This window comes from Dioscorea cayenensis, chromosome 20, assembly GCF_009730915.1.
Source record: "Dioscorea cayenensis subsp. rotundata cultivar TDr96_F1 chromosome 20, TDr96_F1_v2_PseudoChromosome.rev07_lg8_w22 25.fasta, whole genome shotgun sequence".
Classification (NCBI taxonomy): domain Eukaryota; kingdom Viridiplantae; phylum Streptophyta; class Magnoliopsida; order Dioscoreales; family Dioscoreaceae; genus Dioscorea; species Dioscorea cayenensis.
In genome coordinates this window covers 29,090,226-29,107,547 of record NC_052490.1, presented here as the reverse complement: position 1 = coordinate 29,107,547, position 17,322 = coordinate 29,090,226, and the positions used below count along the sequence as shown (strand labels likewise).

The 17,322-nt window shown below is 39.1% G+C and overlaps 2 protein-coding genes across 2 annotated transcripts; both read right to left on the bottom strand.

Annotated features, from left to right (window-relative positions):
- Positions 1–3,592: 3,592 nt before the first annotated feature.
- On the bottom strand, positions 3,593–4,619 carry LOC120251707 (chlorophyll a-b binding protein of LHCII type 1-like). Its single transcript, XM_039260333.1, has one exon. It carries the CDS (start codon positions 4,522–4,524, stop codon positions 3,727–3,729), a length of 798 nt encoding a protein of 265 aa, XP_039116267.1. The 5' UTR covers positions 4,525–4,619; the 3' UTR covers positions 3,593–3,726.
- Positions 4,620–15,808: 11,189 nt separating this feature from the next.
- Positions 15,809–16,840, bottom strand: LOC120251496 (chlorophyll a-b binding protein of LHCII type 1-like). Its single transcript, XM_039260014.1, has one exon. The coding sequence runs from the start codon at positions 16,779–16,781 to the stop codon at positions 15,984–15,986; it is 798 nt and encodes a 265-aa protein (XP_039115948.1). The 5' UTR covers positions 16,782–16,840; the 3' UTR covers positions 15,809–15,983.
- Positions 16,841–17,322: the final 482 nt, after the last annotated feature.

The window sequence follows — 17,322 nt, the reverse complement described above, 5'->3', positions numbered from 1 at the left end:
ATGGGATTGCTTTTTCATCTAACTTGGACCTTTGCTCTTTGGGAACATGAACAAACGCTCTACACCCGAAAACCTTCAAGTGTGCATAGGAGAGATTTCTCCTTGTCCATACCCTTTCTGGAATATCACTTTCCAAAGAAGTTGATGGTGACCTACTGATCAAGTAAGTAGCTGTCAACACAGCTTTTCCCCAGAAAACCTTCGGCAGTCTAGCCATCTTCAATAGACTCCTCACTTTCTCTACAATGGTATGATTCATTCTCTCCGCTACTCCATTGTGTCGAGGTGTTCTCGGTGTTGTCTTGACATGACAAATTCCATGAGCTTTACAATATCCTTCAAATTCCTTGGAAACATATTCACCACCATTATCGGTGTGAATGCACTTCAACAGCTTGCTCGTCTCTCTTTCGACTTTAGTATGAAACTCTTGGAACACTTGAAATACTTGAGCCTTGGATTTCAGCAAATATACCCAAAGCTTCCTTGATGCATTGTCAATGAACGTAGCAAAGTACATGTTACCACCCAAAGTCTTCACTTCAAATGGGCCACAGACATCAGAATAGACAACTGAGAGCATCTCAGTTTTCTTATTGAAAGAACTCTGAAAAGATACTTTGTGATGTTTAGCAATTACACAAAAATCACATGGGTCTAAAGACATACCAGTGTTGCAGGGGATTAGCTCCTTTTTTGTGAGAATTTGGAGACCTCTTTCACTCATATGAGCCAACCACTTGTGCCATAGGTTTGGAGAAGATTTGTTCTCCATTGCAAACAAGCCACCCCTGTTCATCTTCAGTTGGGTTTTATACAATGTGCAACAAACTTCTCCTCGTGCAACAACCAGTGAATCCTTGGAGAGCTTCCAACATCCCCTTCCGAAATAGCTTTCATAACCTTGTCTGTCTAAGGCCAAAGTAGACATCAAATTCAACTTAAGATTCAGGACATGCCTCGCATCCTTCAGGGTAATGGAACAACCCATATTAGTGACAAGACATATGTCACCACTTCCTACAATCTTTGAGTGACTAGTGTTGCCCATCTTGACTGTGCCAAAGTCACCTTCCTTGTAGGATGAGAAATATTCTTTTCTTGGAGTAGCGTGATATGAAGCACCGCTATCTACCACCCACTCAATGCTTGAGGAGGATATATGAATATATTCTTCTACAGATAAGATCACCACATCACTCGAGACAGCAGCTGCAGTATTCTCGACATCCTTGGATTGAGTCTTGTCTTTCTCCACTTTCTTGAGCTTTGGGCATTGATACTTCATGTGGCCCAATTGGTGACAATAGTAGCAGTCAATTTTCTTCTTCCCTCTTGACTTGGATCTCCCCTTTGAGTTCCCACGGGTTTGAGGTCCATAACTCTTGCGCCTTCCCCTTTATTCAGTGATAAAAGCAGCCGATCTCTCTGAACTAGTTGATTGTCTCCTAGTTTCTTCATTTAGGAGGCTTGATGTCACAAGAGTCATGGTGAGCACCCCATTAGGTGTAGAATTACTGAGGGAGACCACCAATTTCTCCCAACTATCCGGTACTGAACTCAAGAGCAAGAGAGCTTGAAGCTCATCATCTAAAGTCATCTTCATGGAGGCCAACTGATTCACAATGCTTTGAACTTCATTCAAATGCTCTGCAATAGAGCCTCCTTCTTGATATTTCAAATTCACCAATTTCCTAATAAAGAAGGCTTTGTTCCCTACTGTCTTCCTTCCATATAAAGATTCCAATTTGGTCCACAAAGCATAGGCACAAGTTTCACTGGAAGCATGATGGAATACCGAATCATCCAACCATTGTCTAATAGTGCCGATAGCAACTCGGTTCATCTTCTTCCATGCCTTCTCTTCCACATCATCCGGCTTTTCTCCCTTGTACTCAATTGGGTCAAAGATCTCCTTGCAATACAAGATGTCTTCCATTTTGGGCTTCCACAACATCCAGTTCGAGTTGTTGAGCTTCATCATGGTGCCTGAACTTCTTTCCATTTCCTTTATTCGAACCCAAAGCTCTGATACCACTGTCGAGGAGGAGACGATTTTGATCAGATCACACTTAGAGGAGAATGAAAGCAACACACTCATATACAAGTAAACAAGCAAAAGAAAACACACTCAATTTTACATGGAAACCCTACAAAACAAGGGAAAAACCACGGGGCATCGGCAAGCAAAATTCCACTAGAAAATAGGGAGAACAAATTACACAATCAATCTCAAGTTGATGCCCTAACTTAAGATCACAATTACAAGAAGAAAAACAAAACAAACTGAGCAAACATGCTCAGTGAACACTCTAGCAAGAGCTTACCAAATCTCCTTGAAGATGGATCAATGAAACATCATTCTAAAGAGTCAATCTCCTTCTTCTCCTTGTTTTCTTTTGTTCTTCCTTTGCAGCTCACTGATTCTCCCCTTTTTCTTTCACTGATCTGGTAAAACAAAAGGGAAGTGGGTGTTAAAGAGCCCTCTAGTGAAAACCCAAAAATACCCCCAATGACTTGGACAAGTCAACAAATGCACCTGACCATGGGTTGGACCTAGTAGCAGCTTGCTACCTAACATTGTTCATACTTGAAAGCTCTTAGTCATTGGCGTCTCATTAAGCTTTGTGATTAAGTTAAACCTTCATCTTATCGATGACAATGAAATTTTTACATCACCTCTGCTTTAGGATGTAAATTTTAAACAGAACCAATCGGTAAATCATGTGTCTTTGGTTGATTTATTTTTTTCATTGGTTTATTATGAGTATCTCACTGTAATTTCTTGTCAGTTTATTTCCTTTCATATTAATTTATTTGGCTCATCCTATTTTCACACCCTCCACTGTCATGGTTGAGGTTAGATATAAAAGGAAAAAAAAAATTTAAGCTAAGGCCTCTAATATTGTAAAAAAGTTTGGATAGTGATGCATGTTTTATTTATTTTTTGAATAATAGACGACAAGCGCCCTTTTTATATAAATATAAACAGTATCAAACAGTACTGGAACCCGGGTGTACAGTATGAGAATAATGCATGTTTTATAACAAAAAAAAAAGAGAAATGTAAAAATAATAAAATTGTTTTGGACATACAATAAGATTGCAAATAAAAGAATAAAAAAAACTAGCTATTTGGGATGAAAAGAGGCAAGATGGTAGCATTCTTATAAAGGTTGTTGCCCTAGGGATAAGTGTGCAAAAAATGATTTCGACCCTCTAATCCAAGGATCATGGCATAGAGTAAAAGCATCAGAAGTGATGCTCAAGTGGGTCATGTCTATAAAATGAATTAAAAAAAAAAAAAAATCTAAAAGTGATTGACTCCATGTAGCATTGGAAAATATTAATCTCAAATCTTTTTAACTAATTATTCCATTGAGTAAGTATAATTAAAATTAATTTTTTTTATAAACTTTAAAAGACAATAAGACATTATACTTTTAATTTCATGACTAAATATAAAAATAAAAACCTTTTTTTCCCTAAATAAATATTTAAACATATAATTGAATTGGCCACAAATAAATGACGTTGAACTTCTTATATAACATTTTGACTATTATATATAACCATCCAAACAACAGAACAGTTTGGCCACAAATTAACACGCTAACAAGGAACAAACAACTCTTCAAAGTTCAAACAGTTGTAATAATAATACACAAAGTGGTGATACACATCTCAGACAGTAGCAGATAATGTACAATGCAAGCACACTCTCACTCACTTGCCAGGAACAAAGTTGGTGGCATAAGCCCAAGCATTGTTGTTAACAGGGTCAGCAAGGTGGTCAGCCAAGTTCTCCAATGGACCCTTTCCTGTCACAATGGCCTGAACAAAGAATCCAAACATTGAAAACATGGCCAATCTACCGTTCTTGATCTCCTTCACCTTCAGCTCTGCGAATGCCTCTGGGTCATCAGCGAGACCCAGTGGGTCAAAGCTGCCTCCTGGGTAAAGAGGGTCAGTGATCTCTCCCAGAGGGCCACCAGCAATGCGGTATCCCTCGACTGCACCCATGAGAATAACCTGGCAAGCCCAGATGGCAAGAATGCTCTGAGCGTGCACCAGGCTGGGGTTGCCCAAATAGTCCAAGCCACCCTCGCTGAAGATCTGTGCACCAGCCTTGAACCACACTGCCTCACCGAACTTGACACCGTTGCGTGACAAGAGCTCTGGGAAGACGCAGCCGAGGGCGCCGAGCATGGCCCAGCGGCAATGGATGACCTCAAGCTCACGGTTCTTGGCAAAGGTCTCTGGATCAGCGGAGAGACCAGCAGTGTCCCAGCCGTAGTCACCAGGGAATTCACCGGTGAGGTAAGATGGTGGCTCACCGGAGAAAGGACCGAGGTACTTGACACGGTCAGGACCGTACCACGGGCTGCCAGAAACGGGCCTGGGCCTGCCACCAGTCTTGCGCATGGAAACCCGGCCCTCACCAAAGATCTCAGAGGCTGCTGGGGCAACCTTCACTGCCTTTCCGGCGAGGGAAGGTGAGGAGAGGGCCATGGTTGAAGCCATTTGGTTTTGAGAGGTGGTGGTTAGGAGAGAGAGGAAGTATTGGGTTGTAGCGTGAGAGAGAAGGATGGTGGTGACTGGTAAGTGGAGATTGAGGGTGTTGAGCTGAATTTATAGGTGAAAGTGGGAGGAGTTGGGAGAGATACGTTTGCTTATCTTGGGCAATCTGTTGCTTGCTTGCCATTGGCTTGGTGATCTCTTAGCCACATTTTCTTTGATTCTTTAAGATCATCCACGTCTCCTTATTTTGTTTTTGGTGAATTTCACCACTAGTTATTGTCTGTGGGCCATTGTTCACATCGATAAATGAACGGTCTCATGCATTAATGCATACATCCCACTTTTGTGAGAAATGCCCTCTCTAGGATAACAATTATTTACGGTCGGATTGAACATAGTATTGCTGGTTTCCAGACTCGGTCATAGATCATCTTCAGTTTATATATATATATATATATATATATAATTTTGTTAATATTTAATTTTTTATAAAAAAAATAGATAAACCAAAATCATAAAATTACTTTATAAATTAGATAAAAAAATTTGATAAAATGTCTAATAAATAAAAATGAGACTCATGAAGAACAGCAAGAAGGTTTATACCCCTACAAAAGAAGTATCTCATAGAAGTTGATCTAATTGATAACCTCGTTGAAGAGCCTATAGACAAACACCGGGTGAGTGAGGATTGTCGAGATAATTGGATTAAGTAAGGTAACCTTCCTATCTAAGGAAAAGTAATATGTACATTTGGATCATTGAGGAGAAGAGTTAAAAGAAAGAGAAGAGTTTCATTTATTGGGTCATCTCTGTTTAACAACAACAAGCCTTCTTTGCTTAGTTTGTCCCTAGAGATCACCGAAGTAGTTAAAAGGAAGCGACTTGATTGAGAAGTTAATTAAGGATGCTGGTGATATCCTCTGTGTTAACTATGATCTATGTTTCAAATTGGATGCAATGATTGAGCTTTTCCTAACAATAATCCTTAAACCACAAAGATTCGAAAATGAATAGGATGAGTTTGCAAGTTTTTATTTATTATTTTTTTTTTTGAAAAATGTGGACAACGCGGATAGGATTCAAACCCTTAACTTGTGAGGTTTATTTATTTATTTATTTATTATTTGGATAAGGAGAGCTGCCAAAGCTGAATTATAGAAAGTCTCTGGACCAAGAAAAATATCAAAATTCAAAGCCCATCCAACAGCATGCCCATCAACCACCTAAGAAATTTAAGCCCTTGACTAAGCGAAAGAATTAAGGATTTCTCCATCCAAAAGCAGCCAAATGATTTGCAATAATTTATTTTCTCTACATATAATTTCCAGTTTAGTCCTAAGATATCAATTTAGTTGTCCATGAATATTGCTCCCCAACATCTCGTCAATCTTCCATGAGAGATAATCATCTGCCTGAGTGATAATGATAGCAAGATTGGAGCAGTTGCAAAATATTTAATAAGGCCTCAAATTGCGCCTCTTGCACTACTCCAAAGCTAGCTACATATATAGAAAAAGTTTAAGCTTGCACACTTGTCTCCGTAGTTCTCGCCATAGAATTTGTAAGAATAACCTTTTTAAAATTAGCAACAATTACAAAGTCTAGTCTACTCTATAAGAATAACCTGCCTCAGCTCTTGTTCTTTCTCTTTTCTCATCAATGGCCATCCTACTTCTTGGATTCCCTCTTCTAGAGGTGTCCGTCAGGGTGATCGTATCTCGCTTATCTTTTCATCTTGGTTTCTCAGAATTTGACTTCTATGCACAATTTTGCCCTTAATACTGGTTTGATTTCTAACTTTGATAACAGCTGGTCATAACTTTAATCATCTCATGTACGCTGACGATCTTATTTTAATCACTGAGTGCCCCAAACAGATTACCTGGAATATCAACTTGTGTCTTTCCATTTATGGTCAAATCACAAGTCAAAATTCCAATGTTTCCAAATCGGCAATCTATTTTCCTTCTTCGTTCAATAGAAAAGTTTCAAAGAGCATCAGTTCTATTCTCATATTTAGAATTGTTTTTTTTCTATTTACCTATGTGGGAGTCTTAATTTCACCTAAGAGATTAACTGTTGCTTCTTCAGACCTTTAGTTGATAAGATCCGTCATACTTGCTCCAGGTGGAAACACTCTAATTTATCTATGGTGGCCAAGTCAGTTCTGATTAATTCCTTCTTGCCCTCTGTCCTTATTTATTATTTATCTATCTACCCTATCCCAGACTCTATTCTCAATGAGATCAATAAGACTGTTAGGAGTTTTTTTTTTGGCATAATGTTGGCAATAGAAAGGGCATTCATGTTGTTTCATGGAATTTTCTTACTTATTCTAAAACTGAGGGAGTCTCACTTTGAGAAATCTTTTTCTTGCTAAATACTCTCTTATGGCTAAGCATGTTTTTAAATATTTGAACTCTGTTGATTCTATTTGGGTCGATATCCTCTATCTCAAGTATGGTCGGCATAATTTTTTGGAAGGACTCGATTCCTTCTAATTGCTCATGGTTCTTTAGAGGCCTTTGTAATAGTGTTGCCGTCTTGAAGCCTTTCTGTTGTATTAATTTTGTCCATCCATCCTGCACTTCTTTACTTTTTGAACCGTGGTGTTGTGAGATTCTTATTGCTTTCAATCCTACATATCTCAATATGAATCTTGATTTGGAATTGCTTAATTTATCTGATTTTATTTTAGATGGCAGCTGGGATTCTCACTGTTTGACTAATCTTTTCGGCAATAATTTGATGAGTTTCTTCCTAGACTTGGCTATATTGATTTCAATGTCGGCAACAATTGGGTTTGGGTTTCCAAGTCTTACAGCTCCAAAATTTTTTCTTTTGTTTATCACTTTTTTATCGTAATCTGGCAGACCCAGATCATCGGACATGTTGGAAGGTTATCTGGACTCTTAGAGTAACTTCTAGAGTAAAAAATTCTCTGGTTAGTTTTTAAAGGCAAAATTTCTATTAGTGGCTTCCTTCATTCTATTAATATTGGCCCCAAAAATATATGCATCCTTTGTGGCTTGAATTATGAGACGGCTGAGCATTTGTTTCATCATTGTGTTAAAACTCATAGAGTATGGAATACTATCTCGACTGTGTCTGCCAATCATATTAGTTTTCTGGATGGATTTGTCTCTAGTGATTGGCTTTCTAACCCCTATTATTATGCCAAATTGAAATCTCTTATCGCTGTGACTGCTTGGTAAATTTGGAAGGCCCGCTGTGATGTTATTTTCTAAAATGTCTCCCCAAATTTCTCCCTCGTTGCTCACAAGGCTGTTATTCATGCGCGAGAATTCTCTTATGTCAATATGAATCTTCTTGGCAGGAAATTGATTCTGAAAAATTTCTCAAATGCTAACCGCCTTTTTCTTTTCTCTTCCACAATTTGGAATAGATGCAATCAGGTAAGCAGTAGTGGTTTTTTCTTACCGATTCTAATTACTCGATCTGTCTCTCTTGCAGGGTGTATGATCACCACTGCTGATACTCACATAGTTGCATAAATCCAAGCTATTATCACTGGTTTACAGACTACAATGGACTAGTGGCTACGACTTAAACATATATTCATCATAGATTTGGAGATTCCTTCTCTGCTTAATTCGCCTTACCCTAGTTGCACCAAGTGTTTTCACTCCTGGATCAACAATCTTAGACAACTCTTAGTTTCTGTCCAGAACCCACACATATCATCCCTCATACCTAGATAGCTCATGCTACCAAGCTTGCCTCTCTTGGCCACAACCTCCATGTTTTGACTCTTTTTTATATTGGTCGTGAGCTTCCCAAATGGCTCATGAGAAGTTTCATGGATTATGGTTTTGTTTTTTAATTTTTCTTCTTCTTTATTTTTCTGCTAGTTTCGTTGTAGTTTTTGTTTGCTTTATCTTTTGCTTTAGTTTCATACTGTGTTCTGTTGTTCCTATTTTCTCTTTCATTTCAATAATATAGCTTTGGGGCTCTTTTTATCAAAATTGATTATCCAAAGAATGGTTGCTTATGTTAAGATAACTCAATGTTTTAATCAAAGGACTCCTTAAGTGGTTCAAAGTCTATTGTAAGCTTATCAAAAGGACTCCATTAAAATCAAGATGCTTATTTGTAAAGATAAAATTACATCTAGTTCTCTATATGGGCCATATGCCTGAGGCAATGAGGGCTTTAGCAAAATCATTGTTTGATCTTGCGCTAAATTGCTTTAAAAGTCAATTACTAGGCACATGCTTATCCAAAGAATGGTTGCTTATGTTAAGATAATATCCTGCAAACGTATATAGTAGGATCCATGTATAATTGGTAACAACCAAATCGTATCATATAATTATAGGGATTGATATCAACGTTGATTGTAATTGGTATCCACTTTTAACAATATCTTGTATATAAATATGAGAAGGTATGCAACTTGTAAGGCGCGCCAATCATAAACCATTGCTTCCTAATTTTTTTTATATGGTATCAGAGAGCTAGGTTCTTTTCCACAAAACATCCAATGAATTCTAGCGCTCCCTCAGCTGGCACGGCGGCGCTATCTCATGGTCTCACCAACTTCGTCAATATGAAGCTGTGGAAGGCGCAACAGATGCCTATTCTCTGAGGTCATCAACTTATTGGTTTTGTGGATGGATCAGAGGTCACACCGCCAGTAACCATCAAGGTGACTGAGACGGTCGATGGCAAAAGTGTGGGCTGCGCTCGAACGTATGTTCGTATCACAATCAAAGGCCCGGATCATGCAAATCCGGATGCAACTCTCCACAACGCGCAAGAATGATTTGAGCGTGATGGAGTACTTCAATCACATGAAATCACTTGCGGATCAAATGGCGTTTATCGGCCACTTGATGAGCGATGATGATTTGATCAGCTACATCATGGTGGGCCTCAATGCTGTATAACCCATTGGTTTCCTCTGTCAAGACCAGGTTAGACTTGATTGGCTTGTCTGAGTTCTACACTTATTTTCTCTCCTATGAGACTCGCCTGAAGCAACAGAACCATGCTCTTCAGATCGGTTCGACCGTCAACCTCGCTTTGCGAGGCTATCAAGGTGGCGACCATGGTGGTGGTTTCGGGGAAGGCCATTTTAGTGGCAGTGAAGGTGGTGGTCGTGGCGGCGGTAGTCGTGGGTCACTACAGAAGGGCCACGAACATCGTGACTACTCTAAGGGCCAGAACAAGAAGGGCGGCGATAGCTCAAGGCGCATATGTCAGGTGTGCGGTAAGGTGGGGAACAGTGTGTTGAACTGTCGTCACCGCTTTAATCATTCCCACATGGCAGAGGATGATCGTATGGCTAACTACACAAACACCATCTCCTACAATTTTGACACAAATTAGTACACTGACACAAGCGCCACTGGCCACATCACGGACGAGCTCGACAAGCTGACGATCCATGACAAATATTATGTTTGAGATCAGGTGCACACCGCAAATGATACAGGTATGTTTATTAGTCATATTGGACATTCCTTGATTAATACCCCGTTCAAGACTTATCCTTGAAACATATTCTTCATGTTCCTATAATGCCAAGAAAAATCTTGTTTCCATACACCGTTTAACCTTTGATAACAATGTCTTCCTTAAATATCATCATGACCATTTTCTTATTAAGGATCAAGAAATGAAGAGAACGGTTCTTCGCGCGGAATGTAGGGGTGGCCTCTATCCTCTCATATTGAGTTCACCATCTACGTCCTCCAAGCATGCCTACTCCATTCCCACACCCACTCAAGAAAGATGGCATAGTCACCTCGGCCATCTGTCTCTCTCTATAGTTTGTCATATGTTTGATCTAAATAATCTTCCATGTTCCAATAGTTCAAATAATGTGCCGGTCTGGGATTCATGTCAACAGGCTAAAAGTCGTCAGTTACCTTACACTACTTCTCATGCAATTTCATTGTCTCCATTAGCACTTCTCTACTTCGATGTATGGGGTCCTGCTCTTACCTCTGATGGGGGTTTTAAATATTATGTGAATTTCCTCGATGATTTCAACAAGTTCGTTTGGTTATTCCCTCTTAAAAATAAGACTAATGTTTTTCGCACATTTGTTCATTTTCAAACTCTTGTTGAAAAGAAACTTGATAGGAAGATTCTTTGCATGCAAACTGATTTTTTTTTGGGTGGGGTGAGTATAAAAAATTACACTCATTTTTTAATCAAGTTGGCATTGCTCATCATATTTCTTGCCCTCACACACCCCAACAAAATGGTGTCGCTGAACGTAAGCATCGGCACATTGTCGAAACTGGCTTAGCCCTTTTTGCTTTTTTGGGGTTCCCCTCAAGTTTTGGGATGAAGCCTTTAGCACTGCTAGCTACCTAATCAATAGGCTATCAAGCAAAGTTATACACAATTCCACCCCGCTAGAAAAAGTGTTCAATATCAAACCTGATTATTCCTCCTTGAAGGTTTTTGGGTGCGCTTGTTGGCCTCATCTTCGAGCCTACAATGCCCACAAACTTCAGTTTCGTTCTTGTCAATGTGTTTTTCTTGGTTATAGTACTCAGTATAAGGGCTATAAGTGTCTTGAACCAACATCTAGCCATATATACCTCTCTCACGACGTTGTTTTCGATGAGGAAGTGTTTCCCTTTGCCACCCCTTTGCTCAAGGCTGGTCCTCGGACCCTGTCGGAAATGATTTTTTTCAAACTGTTCTGGGTATTGATCATGGCCATGCGACTAATGAACCTACTAATGCTCCTATTATTGTACAGCCTGGTATTTTTGTGTAGCCACAGGTTACCCATGCCCATGGTGAGGAGGACGCGGCGGCACCTCCAGGTATGCTGGATGATACGACTGGGCCAGTCTTGGCCTTGTTTGCTCATGCTGGTGCTGGACTGCTCATGGGGTGGCAGCAGCAGTGCCTGCCGAGTCAGGGCCAGTATAATTACAAACACTCATGTAGTGTTTGAGTCTCCTGCACGGCCTCTACCACCTGATACTGTGCCACCTGCCCCACATGGGCGCACTCACCACATAACGACACGTCTTCGTGACAACATCCGAGTGCCTCGTATATTCCCAGATGGGATTATTCGTTACGGCTATAGTGCCACACGTGAACCGGAGTCACTTGAGGCACTTCAGCAGAATGGCACTTGGTGCCTTGTTCGTCCCACTCGTGGTCAAAACATCATTGACTGCAAGTGGGTTTGCAAGGTTAAGCATAAGGCAAATGGCGGCATCGATAGGTATAAAGGTCGTCTAGTGGCCAAAGGATTTTGACAACATTATGGTATTGATTATGATGATACTTTCAGTCTAGTGGTCAAACCTGCTACAATTCGCTTGGTTCTCTCCATTGCTGTATCACGTGGTTGGGACTTGCGACAATTGGATGTTCATAACACGTTTTTGCATGGTGTTCTGGAAGAGGAAGTCTTTATACATCAGCCTCCTAGGTACACAGACTCACAGCAACTGCATCTTGTGTGCAAACTGCATAAGGCTCTGTATGGACTAAAATAGGCACCACGAGCTTGGTATGCTAGACTAAGCTCAAAGCTATAGGAACTTAGGTTCATATCATGTCACGCTGATACTTCCTTGTTCATTTATATCATTGGTGCAATTACTGTTTATGTTCTCATTTATGTTGATGACATTATTGTCACCGGCTCCTCCTCATTGGCCGTTCAGACTCTTTTGCGAAATTTGCAAAGTGAGTTTGCTTTAAAGGATCTTGGTGAGTTACATTTCTTTCTTAGTATTGAGGTAAAGAAACTAGACAATGGCATTGTTCTCTCTCAGTTCAAATATATTACAAATCTTCTATGTCGGGTTGGCATGACAACATGCAAAGGTGTCACTACTCCCATGTCCAATACCGACAAGCTCTCTATTACTGTTGGGGATCCATTAGGCTCCGATGAGGCAACCAAATGCAGAAGCACTGTTGGGGTGCTTCAGTACCTTGTCCTCACATGGCCTGACAATCCTTACTCTGTTAACAAGGTGTGTCAATTCATGCACTGTCCTACCAGTGTGCACTGAATGGTGGTGAAATGGATACTTCGATACCTCAATCACACTGCAACAATTGGTATGAAGATTTGCAGGTCCTGCCTCCACCTTGGTGAGTGCCTTTTCCGACGCCTATTAAGCATGATGTCCGGACGATAAAAAATCTACAGGTGGCTTTGCTATTTTCTTTGGATCCAACTTGATCTCTAGGAGTGCGCGCAAGCAAGCAACAACCTCTCGATCTAGCACAATAGCAGAATATAAAGCACTTGCTAATACTATGACAGAGATTGTTTGGGTACAGTCGTTACTTGGTAAACTTGGTGTATTTCAGTCTCGGACGGCATGTTTATGATGTGAAAATCTTGGTGCGACCTACTTGTCAACGAACCCTGTCTTCCATGCCAGGACCAAACATAGTGAAGTGGATTTTCATTTTGTCCAAGAACAAGTTACGTGCAAGGTTCTTGACATTCGATTCATACATTCACAAGATCAAGTGGCAGTTGGTTTTACAAAGCCATTGTATATACGACAACAGGAGAAAACAGTGTTGTCAAACCCGGGCCGGCCCGGCGGTTTGACCGGTCGATCCGGTAACCCGGTGACTAAACCGGTACGGGTCTCTAATTAGACCGGACATGCAATCAACCCGGTGTGACCCGGTGTGACCCGGCCAAACCCGGTGTCCCGGCCGGGTTTCAATGATACCGGGCGGGTTAATGCTTGTTTATAAAATGATATTTTCATCCTTTAATTTTTGTAACTTTTGTTATGTATTGGATTGAGTTGGTTTGATTAAATTTGAAATTTCACTATGGATTCATATGATATTGTGTTGTGTTTTGTTATGTATGGAATATTTGAATGAGTTTGATATTAGGTTGAGTCTGTTATGTCATGTAGAGCTTGAATTTTGAAATTTTATTATGTATCGGTTTTAACTTTTATGCTTGTCATGTATTTTTACAATTTATTTTTGTCCCTTCAAATTATTTATTTGATAACAAATAATAAATAAATGTTATATATTATTATAGAATTAAAAACTAATTTATAATTTTAAAAATAATATTTAAAAATAATTTTATTAACCCGGCATTGACCCGAATGACCCGGCGGTTGAACCAGTTGACCCGAGACCCGAAGCCTAGACCGGGTCGATGTCCGGGCCGGTTTTGATAACATTGGGAGAAAGTCAAACACAAGCTCAATTTTCATCAGTTGTGATTAAAGGGGATGTTAAGATAATATCCTGCAAAAATATATAGTAGGATCCATGTATTATTAGTAACAACCAAATCGTATCATATAATTATAGGGATTGATATCAACGTTGATTGTAATTGGTATCCACTTGTAATAAAATCTTGTATATAAATATGAGAAGGTATGCAACCTGTAAGGCGCGCCAATCATAAACCATTGCTTCCTAAGTTTTTTTATAGCTTGCACCTAGGCAATCGGCCACCATTCTCCAACATCCTTGCACAGTTGCACCTTACAACGGCTCAAAAAAAAGATGATTAGATGATTCCTAGCCCAACCCATAGATAATATAAAGAGTAGGCTTCCCAATATTGAGATAATATAAAAAAGCTTAAGTACGTGCGGATCTTACCATGTATCATTTTCAAACAAAATATCTAACGTCCAGGGGAACCTAGAGCTATCAAGAAACAAGCCATCTAAACCATTTATCACTGCATCCCTCACAAGGATTTAAATGATTATAAAGACAATTTTGGCATTAGCAGAAGTTGGCATCCAAACCCAAGGTGAAGAGACATTAAGCTTGAAATTGGAAGCCTGTTCCAGTCCACCTATGTACTAAGAAGCTCACAAAGAGAATTCTAATTCAAGTATTACTTGTAGCTAGACTAAAAATGGAAAAAATCCTCTAGAGGTAAAGGAAAGTTTCCATGCTAGAGGTACATCAAAGCACCATGGTTCCTTCCAAAAACAAGTGCAATGAGGGTTGCAAATATTGATTCATGAGTTTGGCTTAATACACTCACAGTCGTTTTACAAAGAGTTTTATAAAACCGGGAAGAATTTGAGAACATACACATAACGTGATAGGAAGAGTCATAAATACCTCATGTTAATATGAAAATAGGCCAAAACCCAGTAGTAATAATTCCATTTGAAGTAAATAATGGTAGATGTATATAATATTAAAGAAAATAAGAATTCAACTATTAGTTTATTTGTATGTGATACCAAAAATAATTCTTTTTTTTTTTTTTGCTGCTCTTAACTTTTTTTTTTTAAAAAATTTTTTTTGGACAATGACGTTATAAAAAGAATGAATAAGAGTGGTTATTTTTAAAAACAACTCAGAAGTATAAAATTTTTTTTTGAAACTAGGTAGGTGATAAGTGCAATATTCATTTAAGGTTTAAGTCAGGGATGGATACAGATGTAGAACGCACTCATTGGTTATAAAAGCATATTTTAAGTAATATAAAAAATAAAATTTATTCATAATTTATGTTATTTTGCCACATATTGAGAAGCATGATTAAATTATAATCAATATTTAATTCAAGTGACTTTCCCATGTAATGTATGATTGGTGCACATTTAAATTTAATAAATGGTCAATTAATAGCTCTTTTTCTCACAATTTTCGTATATTTTCTAATTAATTTAATTCACCAAAACTATAATATACGCACCTAAAATATTTTGAAATAGATTTTTTTTTTTTTTAAATGTTCTTATTTGTTGTGTAGATATGGGGAAAAAAAGTTAAGGCAAACTAATTGTTGGTTGAGTTTTGATAAATTATAATTAAACTTATACCAACATACACAATCGGTCAAATTTCAATATTTATATTTTTTATTATTAGAGTAATCTAGAGAAGTCTTTCAGAGAAGAAGATTTACCCTTAGCTTTTACTCAAAACAGGAGAGAGATACAACTCTCAAATATCAAAATAATAATATCCTTATAGTGTGATATATTCTGATTTTTTTTTTAAATTATTATATAAATTTAGCTTATTTAAATTCAAACCGTAAATAGTTTTTTTCGTAAATATATAATTATCTAATGAATCTAATGGAATTTATTAAAACAATTTAACTAATATCCACCAATAAAGTACAAATATTTTCGAAGATTTCTTAAGAGTAGAAATCTAATAAACAATAAAATATATGAAAAAAAATTACGTACTTACTTTTAACCATCATTTTGAACAAAGCTATGGTTCTTGAAGCCCAAGAGCATAACAGGTTAGGCCAATGCCAATCTAATAACCATTTGTTGAGACTGAAGGATAGACTGAAAATCATTCCATTAACAATGCTGAAAATACAACAGAGCTCAATATTTTACAATGCCAACGCCATTCTCAATTCACAACCACAAGATTACAATGTCCAAAGTGATTCAATTAATGTTCAGGAAAAAGATGGAGCATGAGACAAGCAACATCCATTGCTTCTCGATCACTCATTTGCCAGGGACGAAGTTGGTGGCATAAGCCCAGGCATTGTTGTTGACGGGATCGGTGAGGTGGTCAGCCAAGTTTTCCAGTGGTCCCTTTCCGGTGACAATGGCCTGAACAAAGAATCCAAACATAGAGAACATGGCCAATCTACCGTTCTTGATCTCCTTCACCTTCAGCTCCGCGAATGCTTCTGGGTCATCAGCGAGACCCAGTGGATCAAAGCTGCCTCCCGGGTATAGAGGGTCAGTGATCTCTCCGAGAGGGCCACCAGCAATGCGGTACCCCTCAACGGCGCCCATGAGGATAACCTGGCAAGCCCAGATGGCAAGAATGCTCTGAGCGTGCACCAGGCTGGGATTGCCCAAATAGTCCAAGCCACCCTCACTGAAGATCTGTGCACCAGCCTTGAACCACACTGCCTCACCGAACTTGACACCGTTGCGTGACAAAAGCTCAGGGAAGACGCAGCCGAGGGCGCCGAGCATGGCCCAGCGGCAATGGATGACCTCGAGCTCACGGTTCTTGGCAAAAGTCTCAGGATCTGCGGAGAGACCAGCAGTGTCCCAGCCGTAGTCACCAGGGAATTCACCGGTGAGGTAGGATGGTGGTTCACCAGAGAAGGGACCGAGGTACTTGACACGGTCAGGACCGTACCATGGGCTGCCAGAAACGGGCCTGGGCCTGCCACCAGTCTTGCGCATGGAAACCCGGCCCTCACCGAAGATCTCAGAGGCTGTTGGGGCAACCTTCACCGCCTTTCCGGCAAGGGAAGGAGAGGAGAGGGCCATTGTTGCAGCCATTTGGTTTTGAGAGGTGGTGGAATTAAAGATTGAAGGATGAGTTAATATTGAAGGTTGGTGAGTTGGAGATGGAGGTGGAGTAGGGGGGGTTTAAATAAAAGAAGTAGAGGGAAAGGAGGATAGAAGTTCTCATCTCATTGCTATATTTTGGTTGAGTTTCATTGGTTGATGGGTTGATGAGTGCTTATGGACTTGGAATTTTGTACCGGTACAAGTTTTAGATATGGTATGGGCCAAGATAGATTGAATGAATCTACAGCCACTAATATTTTGGATGAATAATTAGCGACTAACGTAGGGAAAATGAAAAAAAATTAATATATAAATGTTAACATAAATTATCGATAATTATTTTAGTTGCACGTATACATTTTTTTTACTCAGACAAATGAACATGTTAGCTAGCATTTTTTTTTTTTTAAATAACATTATCCCTCATTAAATAGAAGTAAAGTAGATATGATTGACAAGAATTGTTTAGAAACTAAGATGTGATCATGCACAATGAACAGGGACGTGCACTTCTATTAGAGTAAATATT